The sequence below is a fragment of the Ranitomeya variabilis genome, chromosome 1 (genome assembly GCF_051348905.1).
Source record: "Ranitomeya variabilis isolate aRanVar5 chromosome 1, aRanVar5.hap1, whole genome shotgun sequence".
Taxonomy (NCBI): domain Eukaryota; kingdom Metazoa; phylum Chordata; class Amphibia; order Anura; family Dendrobatidae; genus Ranitomeya; species Ranitomeya variabilis.
In genome coordinates, this window is record NC_135232.1 from 21,217,289 (window position 1) to 21,237,728 (window position 20,440).

The 20,440-nt window shown below is 42.7% G+C and overlaps 1 protein-coding gene across 2 annotated transcripts in view; it reads right to left on the minus strand.

The window, feature by feature from the left end:
- Positions 1-5,652: 5,652 nt before the first annotated feature.
- Positions 5,653-20,440, minus strand: part of LOC143802478 (dynein axonemal intermediate chain 1-like) — a 55,203-nt gene continuing 40,415 nt past the window's right edge. The window contains exons 4-5 of one of the 2 annotated variants that reach the window (XR_013220945.1): positions 18,407-18,534; positions 5,653-18,303 (exon numbers count right to left, since the gene is read on the minus strand). Coding sequence is in view for 1 of the 2 variants with exons in the window: in XM_077281328.1 (XP_077137443.1) it covers positions 18,471-18,534 (64 nt within the window). In the remaining variant the exon portion in view is untranslated. Of the gene's footprint in view, positions 18,535-20,440 lie in introns of both variants that reach the window. The other variant, XM_077281328.1, reaches the window with a different exon arrangement.

Below are 20,440 nucleotides of genomic sequence, written 5' to 3' on the forward strand. Positions count from 1 at the left end.
ACCGCAGACACTAACCTCTGATGTCACCGCAGACACTAACCTCTGATGGCACCGCACAGACACTAACCTCTGATGGCACCGCACAGACACTAACCTCTGATGTCACCGCACAGACACTAACCTCTGATGTCACCGCAGACACTAACCTCTGATGTCACCGCAGACACTAACCTCTGATGTCACCGCAGAGACACTAACCTCTGATGTCACCGCACAGACACTAACCTCGATGGCACCGCACAGGCACTAACCTCTGATGTCACCGCACAGACACTAACCTCGATGGCACCGCACAGGCACTAACCTCTGATGTTACCGCACAGACACTAACCTCTGATGGCACCGCACAGACACTAACCTCTGATGTCACCGCACAGACACTAACCTCTGATGTCACCGCACAGACACTAACCTCTGATGTCACCGCAGACACTAACCTCTGATGTCACCGCAGACACTAACCTCTGATGTCACCGCAGACACTAACCTCTGATGTCACCGCACAGACACTAACCTCTGATGTCACCGCACAGACACTAACCTCTGATGGCACCGCACAGACACTAACCTCTGATGGCACCGCACAGACACTAACCTCTGATGGCACCGCACAGACACTAACCTCGATGGCACCGCACAGACACTAACCTCGATGGCACCGCACAGACACTAACCTCTGATGTCACCGCAGAGACACTAACCTCTGATGTCACCGCACAGGCACTAACCTCTGATATCACCGCACAGACACTAACCTCTGATGTCACCGCAGAGACACTAACCTCTGATGTCACCGCACAGGCACTAACCTCTGATGTCATCGCACAGACACTAACCTCTGATGTCACCGCACAGACACTAACCTCTGATGTCACCGCACAGACACTAACCTCGATGGCACCGCACAGACACTAACCTCTGATGTCACCGCACAGACACTAACCTCTGATGTCACCGCAGACACTAACCTCTGATGTCACCGCACAGGCACTAACCTCTGATGTCATCGCAGACACTAACCTCGATGGCACCGCAGACACTAACCTCTGATGGCACCGCAGAGACACTAACCTCTGATGTCACCGCACGGCACTAACCTCTGATGTCACCGCACAGACACTAACCTCGATGGCACCGCACAGACACTAACCTCTGATGGCACCGCACAGACACTAACCTCTGATGTTACCGCACAGACACTAACCTCTGATGTCACCGCAGAGACACTAACCTCTGATGTCACCGCACAGACACTAACCTCTGATGTCACCGCAGACACTAACCTCTGATGTCACCGCAGACACTAACCTCTGATGTCACCGCACAGACACTAACCTCTGATGGCACCGCACAGACACTAACCTCGATGGCACCGCACAGACACTAACCTCTGATGTCACCGCAGACACTAACCTCTGATGTTACCGCAGACACTAACCTCTGATGTCACCGCACAGGCACTAACCTCTGATGTCACCGCACAGACACTAACCTCTGATGGCACCGCAGACACTAACCTCTGATGTCACCGCAGAGACACTAACCTCGATGGCACCGCACAGACACTAACCTCTGATGGCACCGCACAGACACTAACCTCTGATGTCACCGCACGGCACTAACCTCTGATGTCACCGCACAGACACTAACCTCGATGGCACCGCACAGACACTAACCTCTGATGGCACCGCACAGACACTAACCTCTGATGTTACCGCACAGACACTAACCTCTGATGGCACCGCAGACACTAACCTCTGATGTCACCGCAGAGACACTAACCTCTGATGTCACCACTGGTCTCCTCCACCATCTCTCAAGAGCTCAGAGGTTAAGTGAGTTTACAGCCTCCTGGTTCTCACAAATTAGCAGAGACCTGGCGACTGATAAAGGCTGTGGCGCTTCTGAGCGGGCCTCTATAGATTTTACACAGAAGACAGACTGCGTGGGACCCTCGATTATTGAACTGTGCCGTGGATTAGGGGGGTCCTTTTGTTGATTTACATTTTTTAATTTTTTTTATAAGCAGCCAAACGCAGGTTTTGTTGTTTTGTGGCAGAATTACTGCGTATTTTACTGCTTTTTGAGTTACATGACATGTCCCACATCTCATTTCAAAAAATTTCCATAAAAATTTGGCTACCAGGTACACATAAATTGGCCATTTTATGCGCTAAACGCTCTCATTTTTTCATATTTCTAGTGCAGTAATGCAGTTCAACTTTCAAGTTTGCATATTTTAGCGCTACAGTGTGCTGCCTTGTTTGACTGTGTACGAGTTGGTGACTCTAGGTTCAGCACCTTTTCACACTTGATCTATGTTTGGATGTGACGGTCAGATTTTTGAAATTTGGAGTACAATTGTGGCATAGCCCATGGTGATGCATGCCACTTGTCACACACTGCAGATCTATGGAGAGCAGTGACCTCCACAAAGCTGATGTGAACATTTGCAGTCTTGGTAAATCGGGCACAAACTCTAAGGTTTAGTCTCTTGTTTTGATATTGATCTCTTAACTACTTTTAGAATTTATAACATTAGTCATGTGTTGTAGCTACTGCCCATGTTATGTTTGTAGTTGTTCATGGGAGAATATATATAAATGATATTTTAATGTGTTTGCTTGCCTGTTTCATGTTTAGGTTCCTTGTATAAGAGAAAAAGTTGACCCAAGAGTCAGTGAAAAAGCAGGATGTTAAAAAACTGTCCGCCATGAACTGTTTGTAGGACAGGACTTTCCAATCAACTCAAGAAGAAGATTTTTCCTTACCCTGAAAGATATTGATAATCTAATGAGGCAGTCTACCAAGGAAGGAAGACGTCCGGTTGTTGACCAGAGCACGATGCTAGAGCGGTTTTCACAGTGGAAAGAAGAAAATCCGGAGCACATAGTCCTCATAGTGTTAGTGAGGAAGGCAAAACAGCTGATAACTTTCTTCTTTGTTCCAACTGGCAAAAAAACCCTGCTAGCCAAATCCGGAAACTGCATAACGCCCTTAGATGCTGCATATCGAACCACTAGATACACACGACCACTTTTCTTCCTATGTGTAAGAACAAATGTTTGTTATATGGTGGTTGGAGCTTTTGTGGTAGAACGGGAAAATAGCAATAGCATCGAAGAGGCATGACACAGATTTCGAGAATGGAATGTGGACTGGTCACCGTCTTCTTTCATGGTGCACTTCTGTTTGGAAGAAGTAAATGCGATCACCAGAGTATTTCATGGTAAATGCTAGAAATAAAGCTATAGATTTTGTAATTTTATCTCGTTAGGTTGTTTACATTTACTATACAGTATGTGCTTATTTAGGTAAGTTAACCATTCATATAGTTTTGGTGAGGATACCGCTGCCGTGAGCCTAAGTGATGGTTAAAATAAGACGGATTCACTTGATAAACGCAACTTAAGTCAACGTTATGGTATTAACTGGAGGTTGCCTCATAGAGCCATACAGTACCGTACCGCCGCCGCTAGCACTACCGCTGCGCCATACAGTACCGTACCGCCACCACTAGCACCACCACTGCGTCATACAGTACCGTACCGCCGCAGCTACCACTGCGGCGCCATACAGTACCGTACAGCCGCCGCTTATATCACCACCGCTGCACCATACAGTACCGTACCGCCGCCGCTGCTGGGAAGTAGGGGGGTAAGAAACAGACCCCAGGGAGAAGGCATAGGGGGAGATAGACAGACTGGGGGGGAGAAGCAGAACCCGGGGTAATAGAGACAGACCCAGCAGCTGCTGCATTTTCCTTGGCTTATACTCAAGTCAATAAGTTTTCTTTTCTTTTTTCGCTAGGTAAAATTAGGTACCTGGGCTTATATTCAGGAGGGCTTATACTTGAGTATATACCGTAGCTGTAAGGGTTCCTTCACAGAGCAGTCACTCTGGGGTCAGTTTTTCGGCTTGTAATATCGTTCTGTATTACATTTATATAGATAATCATGAATTTTACCCTGCTTACTAGTAGTATGCAGCCAGCATTACAAACTATTTGACTTATCCTCAAATTAAAACTACATTTTAAAATGGCAGCATTTATCAATACATTTTTTATAAACATCTGTATGACCCTTTTTTGTGTATTAGCTTGTTTATCGGGAAAAAAATGGCTCACTATATAACCCACTTAGGAAATTATCAAGATTTTATTTTTAATAGTACACCAATACTGTAAGAGACTGCAAACACACAGATGTAGCACAACTTGCAAATCTTCTTTTACTTTAAACAAGTCACTATCTCCTTTTATTAACGACTGCAGTGATGAATATATGAAGCAAATGTACACATTCATTATGTACAGTACACGTAAAGGAAATACAAATTACAATCACTTAATACTTAAGGTATAGTAGACAGTAATACAGTTCTTGCCCCCGCTGTCATTACCTGAGAAATGATGAGATCGCTCTTCAGAATAAAAAAAATCTAAATATTGCAATGATGGAGTATGAATGCAAACATTCTTCCACAAATGGGCAATGAGGTCACACAGTAATGGATTAAGTCTTTCTCTAAAGCCCCCCATGAAATAGGTCTGGTGTATTCACATAATCTGCCCTACCGTAGTGTGTAGTAAATACCAATGTCAAAGCCAATTTATCATTATTTATTATTATAGCGCCATTTATTCCATGGGGGTATACATAATAAAAATACAAGCACAATAATTGTGAACAAAACAAGTCACTGACAGATGCAGGAGAGGAGAGGACCCCGTCCACATACACTCACAGTCTACAAGGGATGGGTGAGGATACAGTAGGAGAGGGTAGAGCTGGTCGTGCAGCGGTTTGGTCGATCGGTGGTTACTGCAGGTTGTAGGTGTCATGCTGCTGCAGTGCAGTATAACGAAACCTCCACCAGAGGGAGCTTGAGAGGGAAGTGAGGCTGTACACACAGAGCAGCACCACAGAGCAGCAGCACAGGCGCAATCAAGTGGCGAGAGAGTGGTCACACAAGCCGAGTCAAAAAACAATTTCAGTGCGGTACACGTGGTCAGGAACAAGCCGGGAGGTTCAGCAATGGTCAGAAGCGGGTAAGACAAAGGCAGAAGCGAGTCCGAATACAAGCAAAGTCAGAAACCAGAGAATCAAAAACGAAAAACAGGAAAACGCTGGGAAAAGGGTAGACAGAGGGAGTGAACAGACAAGGGGCAAGTCAGGGATCAGAGGTAGACAAATCAAGAGCTGCCAGAGTCAGGTTCACACGCCGAAGGCAGAACTATAGCTGACACGGCCAGCAGGATCCATAGGAGCTAAATAGCAAACCTGACCCCAGAATGTGGCAGAGCAAAGTTAACCCTTGACATGATCCGCCCGGAAAAAGGGCAGACAGCATTAAACCCTGGAACGGATCATGACAGTAGGCTTGTCGGAAGAGGTAGGTCTTCAGGTTCCTTTTTGAATGTATAAATTATGGTAGGTAATAAATTAAATTATGATTGATAGGAATTTGTATGTAATAGAATTTTTCAAATCTATACTTAGAGGTTTAATACTACCTAGACAACCCCTTTTTAGATAAAAATATTCCCCTTTAAAAAAGTATAACTTATACACCTCACTTGTAAAGCGCCATGGAATAAATGGCGCTATAACAATAAATAATAATAATAATAATAATAATAATAACTCCCTTTACTAGCTTGTGACATTTTTCAGTGAGTCCTCTAGCCAATAAGTGGCCGCTAGCGGGTTCCTGAACACTCACATCAGACAAACAAAAGTACTGAGAGCGCAATGGCATAATAGTTTCCTTTATTACCACTATTATTATTATTATTTTTTTGGTTAGGTGCAAGGCTGAAACATCTCTAAATAAATTTTTACAACAACTAATCTACACGAAGGCTTAAAAGTAACAAGATTAGTCTACGAGTTTAACTCCAAACATTTGTAATGATATTTGTGATTTCCGAAAGACTCGATTTCATTGCAGCTATCCACTTCATTATATTGTAATTTTGGTAGATTGTCTTCGCTAGGTTGTGGAAAACCTTACATTTACACAAGGTATAATATCTGGTTTATATGTGCGGATACTTGCCACTTTAACTATTTGATTGTGACTATATTTTTTTTCTTACTTTGAATTAGAAATGGGCACATTACTATAGAAATAGAGAGAGCTACATATTCATGTCCATACAAACAACGGTAACAGCTATCTGCATCCTTACAAGAATGGTACGAGTGCTACATTTTGGATTTTTTCCAGACGCACGTCAAAAGTAAGAAATCAATAGATGCTAAACTGTTTTTATTAAAATGTTTTTAAAAAAATGGTTAATGTCATGTTGTATTTTCTAACCTTTTTCAGAAGTCAAAATAAGTGCACAATTGAGCAGCTAAATGTGCATCTAGTTTAATTGTTCCTCTGGGTAATGAGATGTATAATCTGTAATCAATAAACATTACAAATGTATACACTCTTATCGTAACACAAATTAAAGATTTTGAAAACTAAACCAATTTCAAAACAATTCTAAGTGTTCTAATTTATAGACATGCCTAATCCATACAGTCCTCGAGTCGTGTTAGGTGAATGTATGGCAGTTGGGGCGACAGCTGCCTGTTATTCTCCTGCCCGGAGATGTATAGTCATTCCTTTCCAGTCGATGATCTTGTTTAGCTTTGGCCACTACTATCAAGTTGAAAGGAAGAATATTGCAGCTTAATATTTTATTTCTATGATTCCCCCATAGGCCCTGTCCTTTTCAGTGTGGCACAAGAATATGTAAATGGAACCTATCACTTGCTCACAAAGTGTATAAACCCTTAATTTAGCGGAGCGAACATGATTCTGCGACTCTTTGCTGTTTTGCGCTGCATTGCTCTAGTGCAGAAACTGTCACAGATTTACGGCTTCTTCACTGCAGTATTTGCCACCTCTGCGGTGCAGTCCAATTCAGTGTACCCGGCTTCTCTTAGGTCCTGCACTTTCACCACTCTCTGATTCTGCCACTAATAGTTCCACAGCATCTGAGACTGAGACGGTTCAACTATCCTCCCAAGTTCCACCACAGTCTCCATCTCTGCAGCGCTAACGTCACATTGACAATTACCCAGCTCGGCCGCTCCATCACAACTGCCGAGCTCCATTAGTAGTTGCACTAGTGTCCGTATGATTTCATAGTTGCAGAGAATAACAAACATCTGGATCAGCAGAGACTCCTCTCTGACTGGGGTCGGCGATGCGCTCATTTCCGGCCTGATGGCCAGAAGCAGTAGTTAAATGCCGCTGTCAGCGTTTGACAGCAGCATTTAACTAGTTAATAGCGGCGGGTGGATCTTGATTCCACCCGTCGCTATTGCGGGCACATGTCAGCTGTTCATAACAGCTGACATGTCCCAGCTTTGATGCGGACTCACCGCCGGAGCCCACCTCAAAGCAGAGGATCTGACCTCGGAGGTACTATCCCATCTGAGGTCAGAAAGGGGTTAACGGAAACCTGCACATTCAAAACTGCTATTCACCTGCAGATTTAAACTTTAAGGGGTCTGCCCGTCTCACAAATACCTTCATTTAGAAATATAATATAGTTCTCCAGTTCTACAAATTCGCTATGTCTTTCGTCATGTGCGTGGCCGTGAAGGACCTTAGGTATCCATGGTTACAACTACTAGCGGCTACCTACCTAACTGTTGCTATGAGTCGTCGCCACCATGGATACCTCAGGTCCTACACGTGAGGAAATACATATTGAATCAGGAGAACTAGATTACATTTCTACTTGGAGGCATTTGCTAATATTATATCTCCTACTACATATTGGGGAGATGGAAATAACCATGTAAGATGCACGTTAACAATGATATGAAGCTGCCCTGCGCCTGCACAGAAAGCGTTGCTATTATATTCCTCCCAACAGCCTTGGCTTTCAGTCATAGATTCTCAGCTCAAGTCATTGTTAAAGAGAGTGGTGGTTATAAGCATGCCCCCTGCTGACCCTGACTGACAGCTGGATCAGCACTGACACTGCTGGCTGTCAGTCAGTACTGGGGAGTGGTGATAGCCGCCGCTCAATATCTAACGAACAATGACTTGAGCAGCAAATCTATGACTGAAAGCCATAGGCTACCTTGGGGGATAAAGTTAATTCCCTCACGATAGTTGGGCTTTTATGTGCGGCAGCTGGTCATTTTCCAAATTAGATAAACCTGCATATTACCCCTGTATCTACAGGTTCCTTTTAATAACGTGGTTCCGTCAACATACAGCACATGCTACAAACAACAATTTTTGTGGCCCGCATTAAGCAAGCTATCCCCAAAGAACAAGCATTTTTTTTTTGGGGACTAGTGAATAGCATTTTTAAACATGTTGAATGAGAAAGCATTGGAATGCACTGATTAACTGTGTAAATGGGACTTATATTATGGGTTTTATACATTGTGTTAAAATTAATTTTCATAGAATGTTTAGTGTATTCATTTTTTTTTTTACATTTTTAAGGTATCTGCAACTAAATATAATCCGTTCCGGACAGTATCGGAAGTACGATGTGAAAGTCCCATAATTTCAGCACAGTCGACCACGCGATTTTATTACTCATGTAATGCAGCGTTATTGTAGTGATGTAGAAAGAGAAGACGTTGCCGTCCTGGATGAAGCAGCTGGAGTTTTTCAAGTCCACAGCGAAACTGAAAAATCCGTTGTGTACTTCTTGCACATGCAAGGGTTGGTGCCGGTTTCTATTGCCATGCAAGTACATTTGTGCAGTTCTCCACACGATTTTATTGCTCATGTAATGCAGCGTTATTATAGTAATGTAGAAAGAGAAGACGTTGCCGTCCTGGATGAAGAAGCTGGAGTTTTTCAAGTCCACAGAGAAACGGAAAAATCCATTGTGTATTCGGTTTGTACTGGCCCTGATGGCCCTTCTTGCACATGCAAGGGTTGGTGCCGGTTTCTATTGCCATGCAAGTACATTTGTGCAGTTCTCCACACGATTTTATTGCTCATGTAATGCAGCGTTATTATAGTAATGTAGAAAGAGAAGACGTTGCCGTCCTGGATGAAGCAGCTGGAGTTTTTCAAGTCCACAGTGAAACGGAAAAATCCATTGTGTATTCGGTTTGTACTGGCCCTGATGGCCCTTCTTGCACATGCAAGGGTTGGTGCCGGTTTCTATTGCCATGCAAGTACATTTGTGCAGTTCTCCACACGATTTTATTGCTCATGTAATGCAGCGTTATTATAGTAATGTAGAAAGAGAAGACGTTGCCGTCCTGGATGAAGAAGCTGGAGTTTTTCAAGTCCACAGAGAAACGGAAAAATCCATTGTGTATTCGGTTTGTACTGGCCCTGATGGCCCTTCTTGCACATGCAAGGGTTGGTGCCGGTTTCTATTGCCATGCAAGCACATTTGGGCAGTTCTCCACACGATTTTATTACTCATGTAATGCAGCGTTATTATAGTAATGTAGAAAGAGAAGACGTTGCCGTCCTGGATGAAACAGCTAGAGTTTTTCAAGTCCACAGTGAAACAGAAAAATCCATTGTGTATTTGGTTTGTACTGGCCCTGATGGCCATTCTTGCACATTCAAGGGTTGGTGCCGATTTCTATTGCCATGCAAGCAGTTCTCCGGTACTCACCTTGCTGATTGGATGAGCTCATTGCCTCCTATAGAAACAACCCTTTATTTTCACTAGATGATGACTGTTTTCCGAAAAGTATAGACAAAATCAAACAAGAGGAACCCGAACACTGTAGCCAGGAAAATATGCAATGCTGATGAAGAAAAGTTACTTCAAGATTTACCCCCAAGAAGAAGAAAAAAATTTCCAAAAGTAAATGTGTAAGAGTATTGAAAGAGCTTACTGACTGCATGTATGTTTTGCAAAATGGTGAACTTATAAACTAGAGGGCAAATTAACAAAATGGCTGTTACTGGTGCGGGAAAATCTGGCTTTTGACCATGTAGTAGAATTAGTGCCCACGCCAAAATCTTTAGTTCACGATTACATACATGTCCTTCCTAAGAGAAAATATGGTAAGCCAAAAAATTCAGAACTGCGTAGAGTGGGGATGCAAGCTGACCAAAAAAAGGAAGAGGTGTGGGAAACTGTGATTGGGGAGGACACAAATGAGTCATTCATTGCAAATAAAGATAATGCTTGGGTGCAAATTGACAACATAACATTAACCCAAGATGATAGAGATGGGATTTGTTCCAATGGTTGGCTTGATGATACCATTAACATTTGTCAGTATCTGCTAAAAAAAAACACCCAAACATATCTGGATTCAAAGATACCGTGATTTTGGCCCATTATAATATTGATGAGGCAACTGGAAACCAGGTAGTATAAATTCACCATGTTGGAGGTCATTGGGTGGCCTCTTTGTACAGCAGTTCTCTGGTTTCTGTTTATGACTCCATGACGTTCCCCGTGACTACAGCGCCGATGCCCAGCGCTCTCCCCGTGACTACACTGCCGGTGCCCAGCGTTCACCCTGTGACTACACCATCGGCGCCCAGTGTTTTCCCCCGTGACTACACTGACTGTATGTATGTTTTGCAGAATGGTGAACTTATGAAGAAACTAGAGGGCAAATTAACAAAATGGCTGTTACTGGTGAGGGAAAAATCTGGCTTTTGACCAAGTAGTAGAATTAGTGCCCACGCCAAAATCTTTAGTTCACGATTACATACATGTCCTTCCTAAGAGAAAATATGGTTAAGCCAAAAAATCCAGAACTGCGTAGAGTAGGGATTCAGGCTGACCAAAAAAAGGAAGAGGTGTGGGAAACTGTGATTGGAGAGGACACAAATGAGTCATTCATTGCCAATAAAGATAATGGTTGGGTGCAAATTGACAACATAAAATTAATCCAAGATGATAGAGATGGGATTTGTTCCAATGGTTGGCTTGATGATGATACCATTAACATTTGTCAGCATCTGCTAAAAAAACACCCGAACATATCTGGATTTAAAGATACTGTGATTTTGGCCCATTCTAATATTGATGACGCAATTGGAAACCGGGTAGTGCAAATTCACCATGTTGGAGGTCACTGGGTGGTGTCCGTGTACAGCAGTACACCCAGTTGGCAATGCTTTGTAGCAAATATGAGTCCACATTCAAAAAACCATGTTGAGGAAGTAATGGCCATAAGCAAAAAAAGAAAAAAATAAACATCCTGAAAGTAAAGGAAGAGGTAACCATAACCCGACTAATTCTAATAATGGGTAATATGGTTAAACAAAAAATAACCGCAGAAGTGAAAGAAGCTGTGCAATTTAGTGTCGAAATAGATAGTACTCAAGATATTTCCGTTAATGAGCAATGCAGCTTAATTTTGCGCTATGCTAAGGATAGAAACGTGCATGAGCGGCTATTTTCTTTAATCAATGTCAGCAGCACAACAGGAGAAGAGCTTTTCACAAAGCTAAAAGAAGAATTAGAAAAGTTCTCCTTAAGTGTTAAAAACATTATTGGCTGTTCATTTGATGGTGCAGCAAATATGAGTGGGTGCTACAATGACGTCCAGGCCCATATAACAGACACTGCGTGCAATTCCATAGACACTTGGTGATCATTGATGTGACTAAGCGTACCACTTCAGTAAAATCATTCTTTGGTCTGTTGGAAAAAACATCTGTTTTTCCTCTGAATCCTACAAGAGATCATCTGTTTGGACAGAACAGGTATCATCCCAGTCTCAGGGCCACGCAAAACTAACTAGGCTGAAAAAAATAGGAGACACTCAGTGGTGGAGTAAGCCAAGGGCACGGAGTACAATTTTTGGCTCATCTCATGATTATTCCAAACAGCTCTATAGCACTCTGTTGTACTGCTTGGAACACATCGTAGACTCTCCAAGATTTGACAGTAAGGCTGTGAATCACGCAAACAGTTTACTTCATGGATGGACAAAGTATGAAACCTTCCTGATATCATTTCTGTAGATTTTTTAAATTGCAAGTCCTGTTTCTGACTATCTACAAAACTTGTGGCCTGGTGTTAAATATTATTATTACACTCAATTCTGTACTGAGCCTCGTGGAAGGTTACGCTGACATTACAAAGTTATTTCTGTATATTTAGCTCAGAGTAAAAGTTAACACCATATAATGAGAACACGTGGTCTATGGGACATATAATCACGGCTGTCACTTTGGGGGGCTGTCACTTGGGGTCTCCTCCTGCCTTCTCCTTCACTCTCTACAGACTTCACACAGACGGAATGAACAGCTGGTATGTCAGTTAACAAGGAGGACTACTACGACACGCTATGACAGGGACAGACACCACTTACCACTCAATCTCAGGAAAGATGGAGAACAAATGGACAATCTCTTTGTAACTATTTCATCTATTTTATGTTTTGCTGCAATGATGCTTTTTGATGGACAATCCATTAAACCACTACATTTTTTTAATGAGGGATCTGGTAAAGAGTCCTGATTAAATAAATATGAAAAATAAGCATATTTAACACCTGGATATTCTACAGGCATGGCGAAAGATTGAGAATGCAAAAAGACAGATTTTTTTTCCCTAGATTCATTTTCTGATCTAAAAATGATGGTAAATCAATTTATTGACTTGAATGAACCAGTTCTTGATGAGCAATCTATAAAGGCTGTTATTGAACACAATTTACCACAAAGGAGACCAGCAAAGAAAAAAGCTATGCCTGGTAAATTAGCCAAAGATGAGTGCCCTCCTGACCCTCTTGATGGTATTCAGTATCAAGTATTTAATGTTGTCATAGACAAGACAACAAACAGCATCGAGGCAAAATTTTCCAAAAATGAAACTCATCCATGATATATGACAATTAGACCCAAGAAGATTTGGCCAGTTAACACAAAAAGATATTCCATCGGAGTCTTTGAAAACAGCGGCTCAGTTAGCAGATGTGGATATTGTACAACTTAAAGTTGAGCTACTAAGCTTTCAGCTGGGTAATTTACCTAGGACAAGGGATTTCTATGTGAGAAAAACTACGACTGATTTTAAATAGCAGATTCTGTTATAAATTGCTTAACAAGAAACACTTTGACATAGTACATTGCACAATACCGTTCTCTTTTGCTCACTGTACAGCTTGCTAAAAGGCACACGTTTTAGTGAAAGAGGCAAAAAAACGAACAAGTAATAAAACCGTTTATGGTAGCCAAAGGGTGGGCCCCTTGAGTCAATTCCCCTGGTGGGCCCAAGGCACCTCAGTCCGACCCTGCATGCAACACCCCTGATTTATGCCCCTTAACCCTTTGTGTCAGACCCTGCCCTCTCTAAGCAGCTTCTCCTGTCATCCTGTAAAAGAATAATAAAAATCTGGCACCTATGCCCTACTCTATTCTCAGACAACCCATTTCTGTGATAAATTAAAAAAAATCCTGAACAAGTGTTCACTTGACATCATTATCTTGACTGTGGAATATTTGCAAAAAGAGATTACGGACATTAGAAACAATATACAAGCTATAGAGATTCAACTTAGCACCACCCTTTCCTCCACGGAGTGGACCACCCTAAAGAGCAAGACAGATAAGATTATTTCAGAACATCAGAAATCACTCCAGGAACGTAAAAGACTTAAATTTCAGTGTGACAACGAGGATTATTCCACTAACAAGGTCTACAGATGTAACGACTCTACCGGCAGCAGGCCTTGGCGACGCCAAAGATTCCAACGAGGATTTGGCTCATTCAGCTCTGGCAGTGATACTTCAGTGGGATCCGTTGGACCCCGTTTTTTACCCAAGGGCTACAGGGGAGAACATCTGAGCACAGACCTACCAGAAGGTTGTGGAGAACAAATGACCACACGTTCTCAGGTAAGCCGCCAAACCTGGTAGTCAACATATCTAGTTACTCATTCTCTCCTGCGGAACTTGAGGTACTTAAAAAAGGACTGTCATTTTGCCCAAGCCTAACTGGGATGCTTTTCAGCTTGAGAGACTTACAACATTTTTATTGGGCCGTCAGGCTAAAAACGCACTTTGCTACTATTTCGGAGAGCACAACCAGCAGTAGATCCCTCACGGAAAATTTTACTACTCCTGAGCTTTCTATCTTATCCCTGGGTCTTCGGAATTCTAGCACTTTTTCTCCTCCTCACAACTATCATGCTGCGGAGGCCTTTATCTCTCTTGTCCACCGTGAAGCCAAGTCACTCTCACACCAACACAAGTTGGGTTTCTTCCCCACACATGGTAATCTCCCCTAGAGGAAAAACGAGCTCTTACCACATTGAAGACCAATAAGGAAATTCTAATCAAATCAGCAGATAAAGGCGAAGCCATTGTGGTCATGGACCGCACTCGTTACTGCAATGAAATCAACAGACAACTGTCTGATTCTGCAACCTATGGTGTAATCTCCAGAGATCCCACCTCCCTGATCAATAAAAAGATCCAAGACCTTATTAGGAATCTCCACTTTGGACAATGTGAGTATAAAAGCCAATGTCTGTCTTTTCTTTTTTCTCTCTTTATACAGTTGTGGCCAAAAGTATTGACACCCCTGCAATTCTGTCAGATAATACTCAGTTTCTTCCTGAAAATGATTGCAAACACAAATCTTTGTTATTAGTATCTTCATTTAATTTGTCTTAAATGAAAAAACACAAAGAATTGTCCTAAAGCCAAATTGGATATAATTCCACACCAAACATAAAAAGGGGGTGGACAAAAGTATTGGCACTGTTCGAAAAATCATGTGATGCTTCTCTAATTTGTGTAACCTGTAACTTACCTGTGGCACCTAACAAGGTGTTGGCAATAACTAAATCACACTTGCAGCCAGTTGACATGGATTAAAGTTGACTCAACCTCTGTCCTGTGTCCTTGTGTGTACCACATTGAGCATAGAGAAAAGAAAGAAGACCAAAGAACTGTCTGAGGACTTGAGAAACCAAATTGTGAGGAAGCATGAGCAATCTCAAGGCTACAAGTCCATCTCCAAAGACCTGAATGTTCCTGTGTCTACCGTGCGCAGTGTCATCAAGAAGTTTAAAGCCCATGGCTCTGTGGCTAACCTCCCTAGATGTGGACGGAAAATAAAAATTGACAAAAGATGTCAACGCAAGATTGTGCGGATGTTGGATAAAGAACCTCGACTAACATCCAAACAAGTTCAAGTTGCCCTGCAGTCCGAGGGTACAACAGTGTCAACCCGTACTATCCGTCGGCGTCTGAATGAAAAGGGACTGTATGGTAGGAGACCCAGGAAGACCCACTTCTTACCCCGAGACATAAAGAAGCCAGGCCGGAGTTTGCCAAAACTTACCTGAAAAAGCCTAAAACATTTTGGAAGAATGTTCTCTGGTAAGATGAGACAAAAGTAGAGCTTTTTGGGCAAAGGCATCAACATAGAGTTTACAGGAGAAAAAAAAGAGGCATTCAAAGAAAAGAACATGGTCCCTACAGTCAAACATGGCGGAGGTTCCCTGATGTTTTGGGGTTGCTTTGCTGCCTCTGGCACTGGACTGCTTGACCGTGTGCATGGCATTATGAAGTCTGAAGACTACCAACAAATTTTGCAGCATAATGTAGGGCCCAGTGTGAGAAAGCTGAGTCTCCCTCAGAGGTCATGGGTCTTCCAGCAGGACAATGACCCAAAACACACTTCAAAAAGCACTAGAAAATGGTCTGAGAGAAAGCACTGGAGACTTCTAAGGTGGCCAACAATGAGTCCAGACCTGAATCCCATAGAACACCTGTGGAGAGATCTAAAAATGGCAGTTTGGAAAAGGCACCCTTCAAATATCAGGGACCTGGAGCAGTTTGCCAAAGAAGAATGGTCTAAAATTCCAGCAGAGCATTGTAAGAAACTCATTGATGGTTACCGGAAGCGGTTGGTCGCAGTTATTTTGGCTAAAGGTTGTGCAACCAAGTATTAGGCTGAGGGTGCCAATACTTTTGTCTGGCCCATTTTTGGAGTTTTGTGTGAAATGATCAATGTTTTGCTTTTTGCTTCATTCTCTTTTGTGTATTTTCATTTAAGATAAATTAAATGAAGATAATAATACCAAAGAATTTGTGATTACAATCATTTTCAGGAAGAAAATGAGTATTATCTGACAGAATTGCAGTGTCGTCTTCTTCTTCCGAGGAGCGTCCTGGCCCTGAACATGGTGGACATGAAAGTGAACTGAGTACTCACCTCTTCAGATTGGCAAGTATTCTGTCACATCAACACGAGACAATTTTTTTTTTTCAGAACAGTTCTTCAACTGCAGCAGAGGCCGAGCAGGAGCAGCGAGCACACGGTCATGTGGCAAGGCGGCGTGTAAGTATACCTGACTGATTGCACTCTGTTTATTGTATCCTGACTGTACTATTCTTCACTGTTCATTTCTTTACTTTGCTTATTTCTTTACCTTTTTGTTATTGACCTTTTTTTTCTTGACTTTAACTATTCTTGCCTGTTTTCTGTCTCTGCTGTTTTCTTTCTTTTCCTTATGTTAATGTCTCCAACATTAATGTATTTTTTTATTTTCTAGGTTCCAGAACGGGATGAGGACCTCATTGATAACGATATCCTCATCTCCCTGGTCCATGAGCGCGTTGTGGCTCACCCAGGTTCCGCAGCACTCGGACAACGTGACGATCCGGCGACTATGGAATGAGGTGGCCCAAGCGATGTGAGATGGCTGGGACAATGCCTCCGCTCAGGTCCGCAAGGCATTTCGAAAGTATTGCAATGCGGTGTGATGCAGCAGAGACCTTGGCCCGGATCACACAACTGTGTGTGATGAGAGAAACTCCTGAGAGTTATCTCATCACACACAGTTGTGTGATCCCGGACAAAACTGCATTGTCTAACCATTCTTTTTTTTTTTTTTTTTTAAACAGTTCTCACAGTCAAAACACGTTGGCGTTTGATGAAGGATCGCTTCAACAAGGACCTTCATCAAGAGAGCCGGCTTCCTAGTGGTTCGGGTGCAAGGAGAAGGAAATATAAGCATCATCGCATTTTTGAGACCGGTCCTTGCCCAGAGAACGTAAGTATTGTTTGTGGTGTAATGGGTTGTGTTGGATTGCCTAATCTGTATTTTTATATTCCACAGGAGTTGATGCTTTTACTATTGTAAATGTTTGGTACTAATGTTTTTCTTTTCCTTTCACAGCACCTGGAGCAGCACTCTTGACCCTGGTTCTAGAGTGGTCCTTCATCAAACAGCCAATGACCCGTCCCAGCCATCCAGCAGCGCAGCAGCAAGTGGGCCTGCCACACAGACTGGAGACCAGGAAGCTGGTGCATCAGGTGTTCCCCTGTCCCAGTCCTCTGCCTCTTTTTCTTGGGCTCTTCCCGGCAGCGGCAGAGGGCCTTGGACAGGTCATTCATGCCCGAGTTTTTGCACTGGAGCTCGATCTTTCATGATGGACTCAAGGCGATGGGAGACAGACTGGATAGTGGCTTCAAACTTATGAATACACTTATCCAGGAAGTCACCTGAAGCTTTGACCAAGTGAAAGCCGACCTCCAGAAGCCAGCACATCATTGTTTTAATCAAATTGAAAAGGGCATGTCGGAACACCTAACTCCTGATCTCCAGCTCAGTGTCATGCAGGCCTGCAATGCAGCTTAAATGCAGGCTATGCAGCAGAGTTGGTATTTTAAGCAACCAGTGGTGGAATTTCCACCTGTGCCTACACTGTCACGCTTGACCTCAATGCCGAGCTGTGCTCCATACCACTGCACGGCCATTGTGGTCATGGACCGCATTCATTACTGCAATGAAATCAACCGACAATTGTCTGATTCTGCAACCTATGGTGTAATCTCCAGAGATCCCACCTCCCTGATCAGTAAAAAGATCCAAAACCTTATTAGGTTTTACTCTGCTAACAATACAGTTGATAAAAAAAGGCTACTTTTCTTCATAAACCTTACCCATAACACTGGTTTTAAAACTTTACCGAAAATACATAAATATCTCAATAACCCTCCAGGAAGGCCTATCGTGGCTTCTACCAACTCTATCCTTTCACCTCTCTCCATTTTCCTAGAGAAAATCATTACACCACTTGTGGGTTGGGCCCAGTCCTTTTGTCTGCCCGTATTCACACTGAGGTCAACATTGACACATGCCTGGTCTAACTTCTGGTACGGTGCAATACCTCCCTCCTCCTAGAAGATCAGTTTCCATTTCACGTTAAGTCCATTCATTTCCTGACTTGCACGGAATACCGGCAAACGAAGATCTGCAGACTACAGTGAAGGTATAACCCGTAATTGACAACTGTGAACTGCTGTGATTCCGAGCCAGAACCCATGGACGTGGAAGAGTCGAATCAGAACATTCAGGACAATAATACCTGTTTGGACAATGAGAAGATGGAGAAGAAAAAAAAAACGGAAAATGAATAGAGAAAAACAAAGAGAAAACTTAGCGACAAGCGGAAACCTCTTCATTATCACCTTTATGAAGCGGCTGCAGAAGGAGGCCAGTAAGGAAGTCACGCATCACTATATCGAACGGTTCCTACATTCCATCTTCTTTTTTGGACATATTAGCATCCCACCAATCAAACCTAATGAATTCCTTCCTGAGAAGAACATTGACCAATTTAGAAAAAAACTACCAAAAGCTTTCAATGAGTACAACGCCCACCTCCCGTATTACACTCCGTACTCCATTTTCCTGGAATATATGACTGAATGTCTGAAACCTGAAGATCCAGATTTATTCTGGAAAGAACTGGCGGTTATCAATGAGTCCCTGTGGAAGGTTACTGACGAAGAAGGAAACCAACCCATTGCCAATGATTTTGCCTTAACAGCTACAGTAGTTACATATTGCGGTGTTAAAGATTCTAGGGATGGAAAAGTTCTTAAGAAAGCTTATGGATCCTCAATGTCCTGTAAAGTAAAGGTCCAACGGCAAATAATGATTGCTTTATCAGCCCTGCATGTGTGGGACAAGGCGATCTCGTATGCGGTGTGTTGTGCTGGTACAGGCCTTCCTATAACATTCCCAGAACAAGTACACTGCAATGCCTATAAATTTGAAACTCAAATACGAGGATACGTGAAAATCGCTCCATGCACAAAATGCAACAAGATGTATACTGTAAAGTTCAGCCCAAAATACCAAGCACATAACAAGAAGGAAGACTGGCCATATGGAAACTGTGCTGAAAATGAATCGTTCAGTAGGCTGCTGCAAAGTGACAGAAAAAATATGTATCATAGGTGAAAATGGGGAGACATTGATGAATTGGGAGGATATACAGAGTAAGTTTAAAGAAAAATATCAGGATGCAAAAAAAAAGAGGAAATAAAAAACCTCCTTTCGTCTCGGGGATTTAAGCTTGGCTCTGGAGAATGGAAGTTTTTCATTCCTTGATGTATCATCTAGAGTGTCTTCTATAACCATCAAAACCTAACCTAACCATTAGGCCTCATTCAGACATCTATTTATCATATAAGTGTTTTTACGGATAGCACACTACCCATTACAATCTATGGGGCTGTTCACAGGTCTGTGATTTACTGTGGACCATGTGTCTGCTAAAAACAAAACACAGATGTCATTGTTTGATTGGAGTCATGGGTCAAAATTACCCACAGAAGTTAATGGGTCCATGAAAATCACAGAGCTCGCACTTTGCAGTCCATTTGCTGTCCGTAAGTAACATTAACATTGGTAAGCGAAGCTTTGTAATCGGTTTTCTTTTTTACTCATGAAAATCACTGTTGAATCACCGATGTCACACTGACCAAACACTGATGAAAATCGCGCCCAAAAAATGCTGCTTACATGCAGGCTATGCAGCAGAGTTGGTATTTTAAGCAACCAGTGGTGGCATTTCCACCTGTGCCTACACTGTCACGCTTGACCTCAATGCCGAGCTCTGCTCCATACCACTGCACGGCCATTGTGGTCATGGACCGCACTCATTACTGCAATGAAATCAACCGACAACTGTCTGATTCTGCAACCTATAGTGTAATCTCCAGAGATCCCACCTCCCTGATCAGTAAAAAGATCCAAAACCTTATTAGGTTTTACTCTGCTAACAATACAGTTGATAAAAAATATACACCTCTATAACTCATGACAAGGGCGTCCTGGCCACCAAATTCCTCTCTGAGAACTCCAATATGCCACCAAATTCTTTCCAACTGTGTTTGGATCTAACACTAGTCCTCCATGAGAACTTCTTCCTGTATGAAGACACATACTATATCCAAACGCGTGGGACCGCTATGGGCTCTACCGTAGCTCTGGCTTATGCCAATGCATTCATGAAAAAAAGAAAAAAAAGCAGGTAGCACCACCAGTGTAACCAGAAATCGGGCATCCGTCATGCTTGGTGTATGCCAGAAACTCGCCTTCGGATGTCGGGTGCTTGCATAGAAAAAGCAGTATAACCATCCACGAATAAGAAAAGATGCAGCAGCACTCACCGATCCTTGAAGTAGTGTGGTTCCTTTATTCAATCATGATAA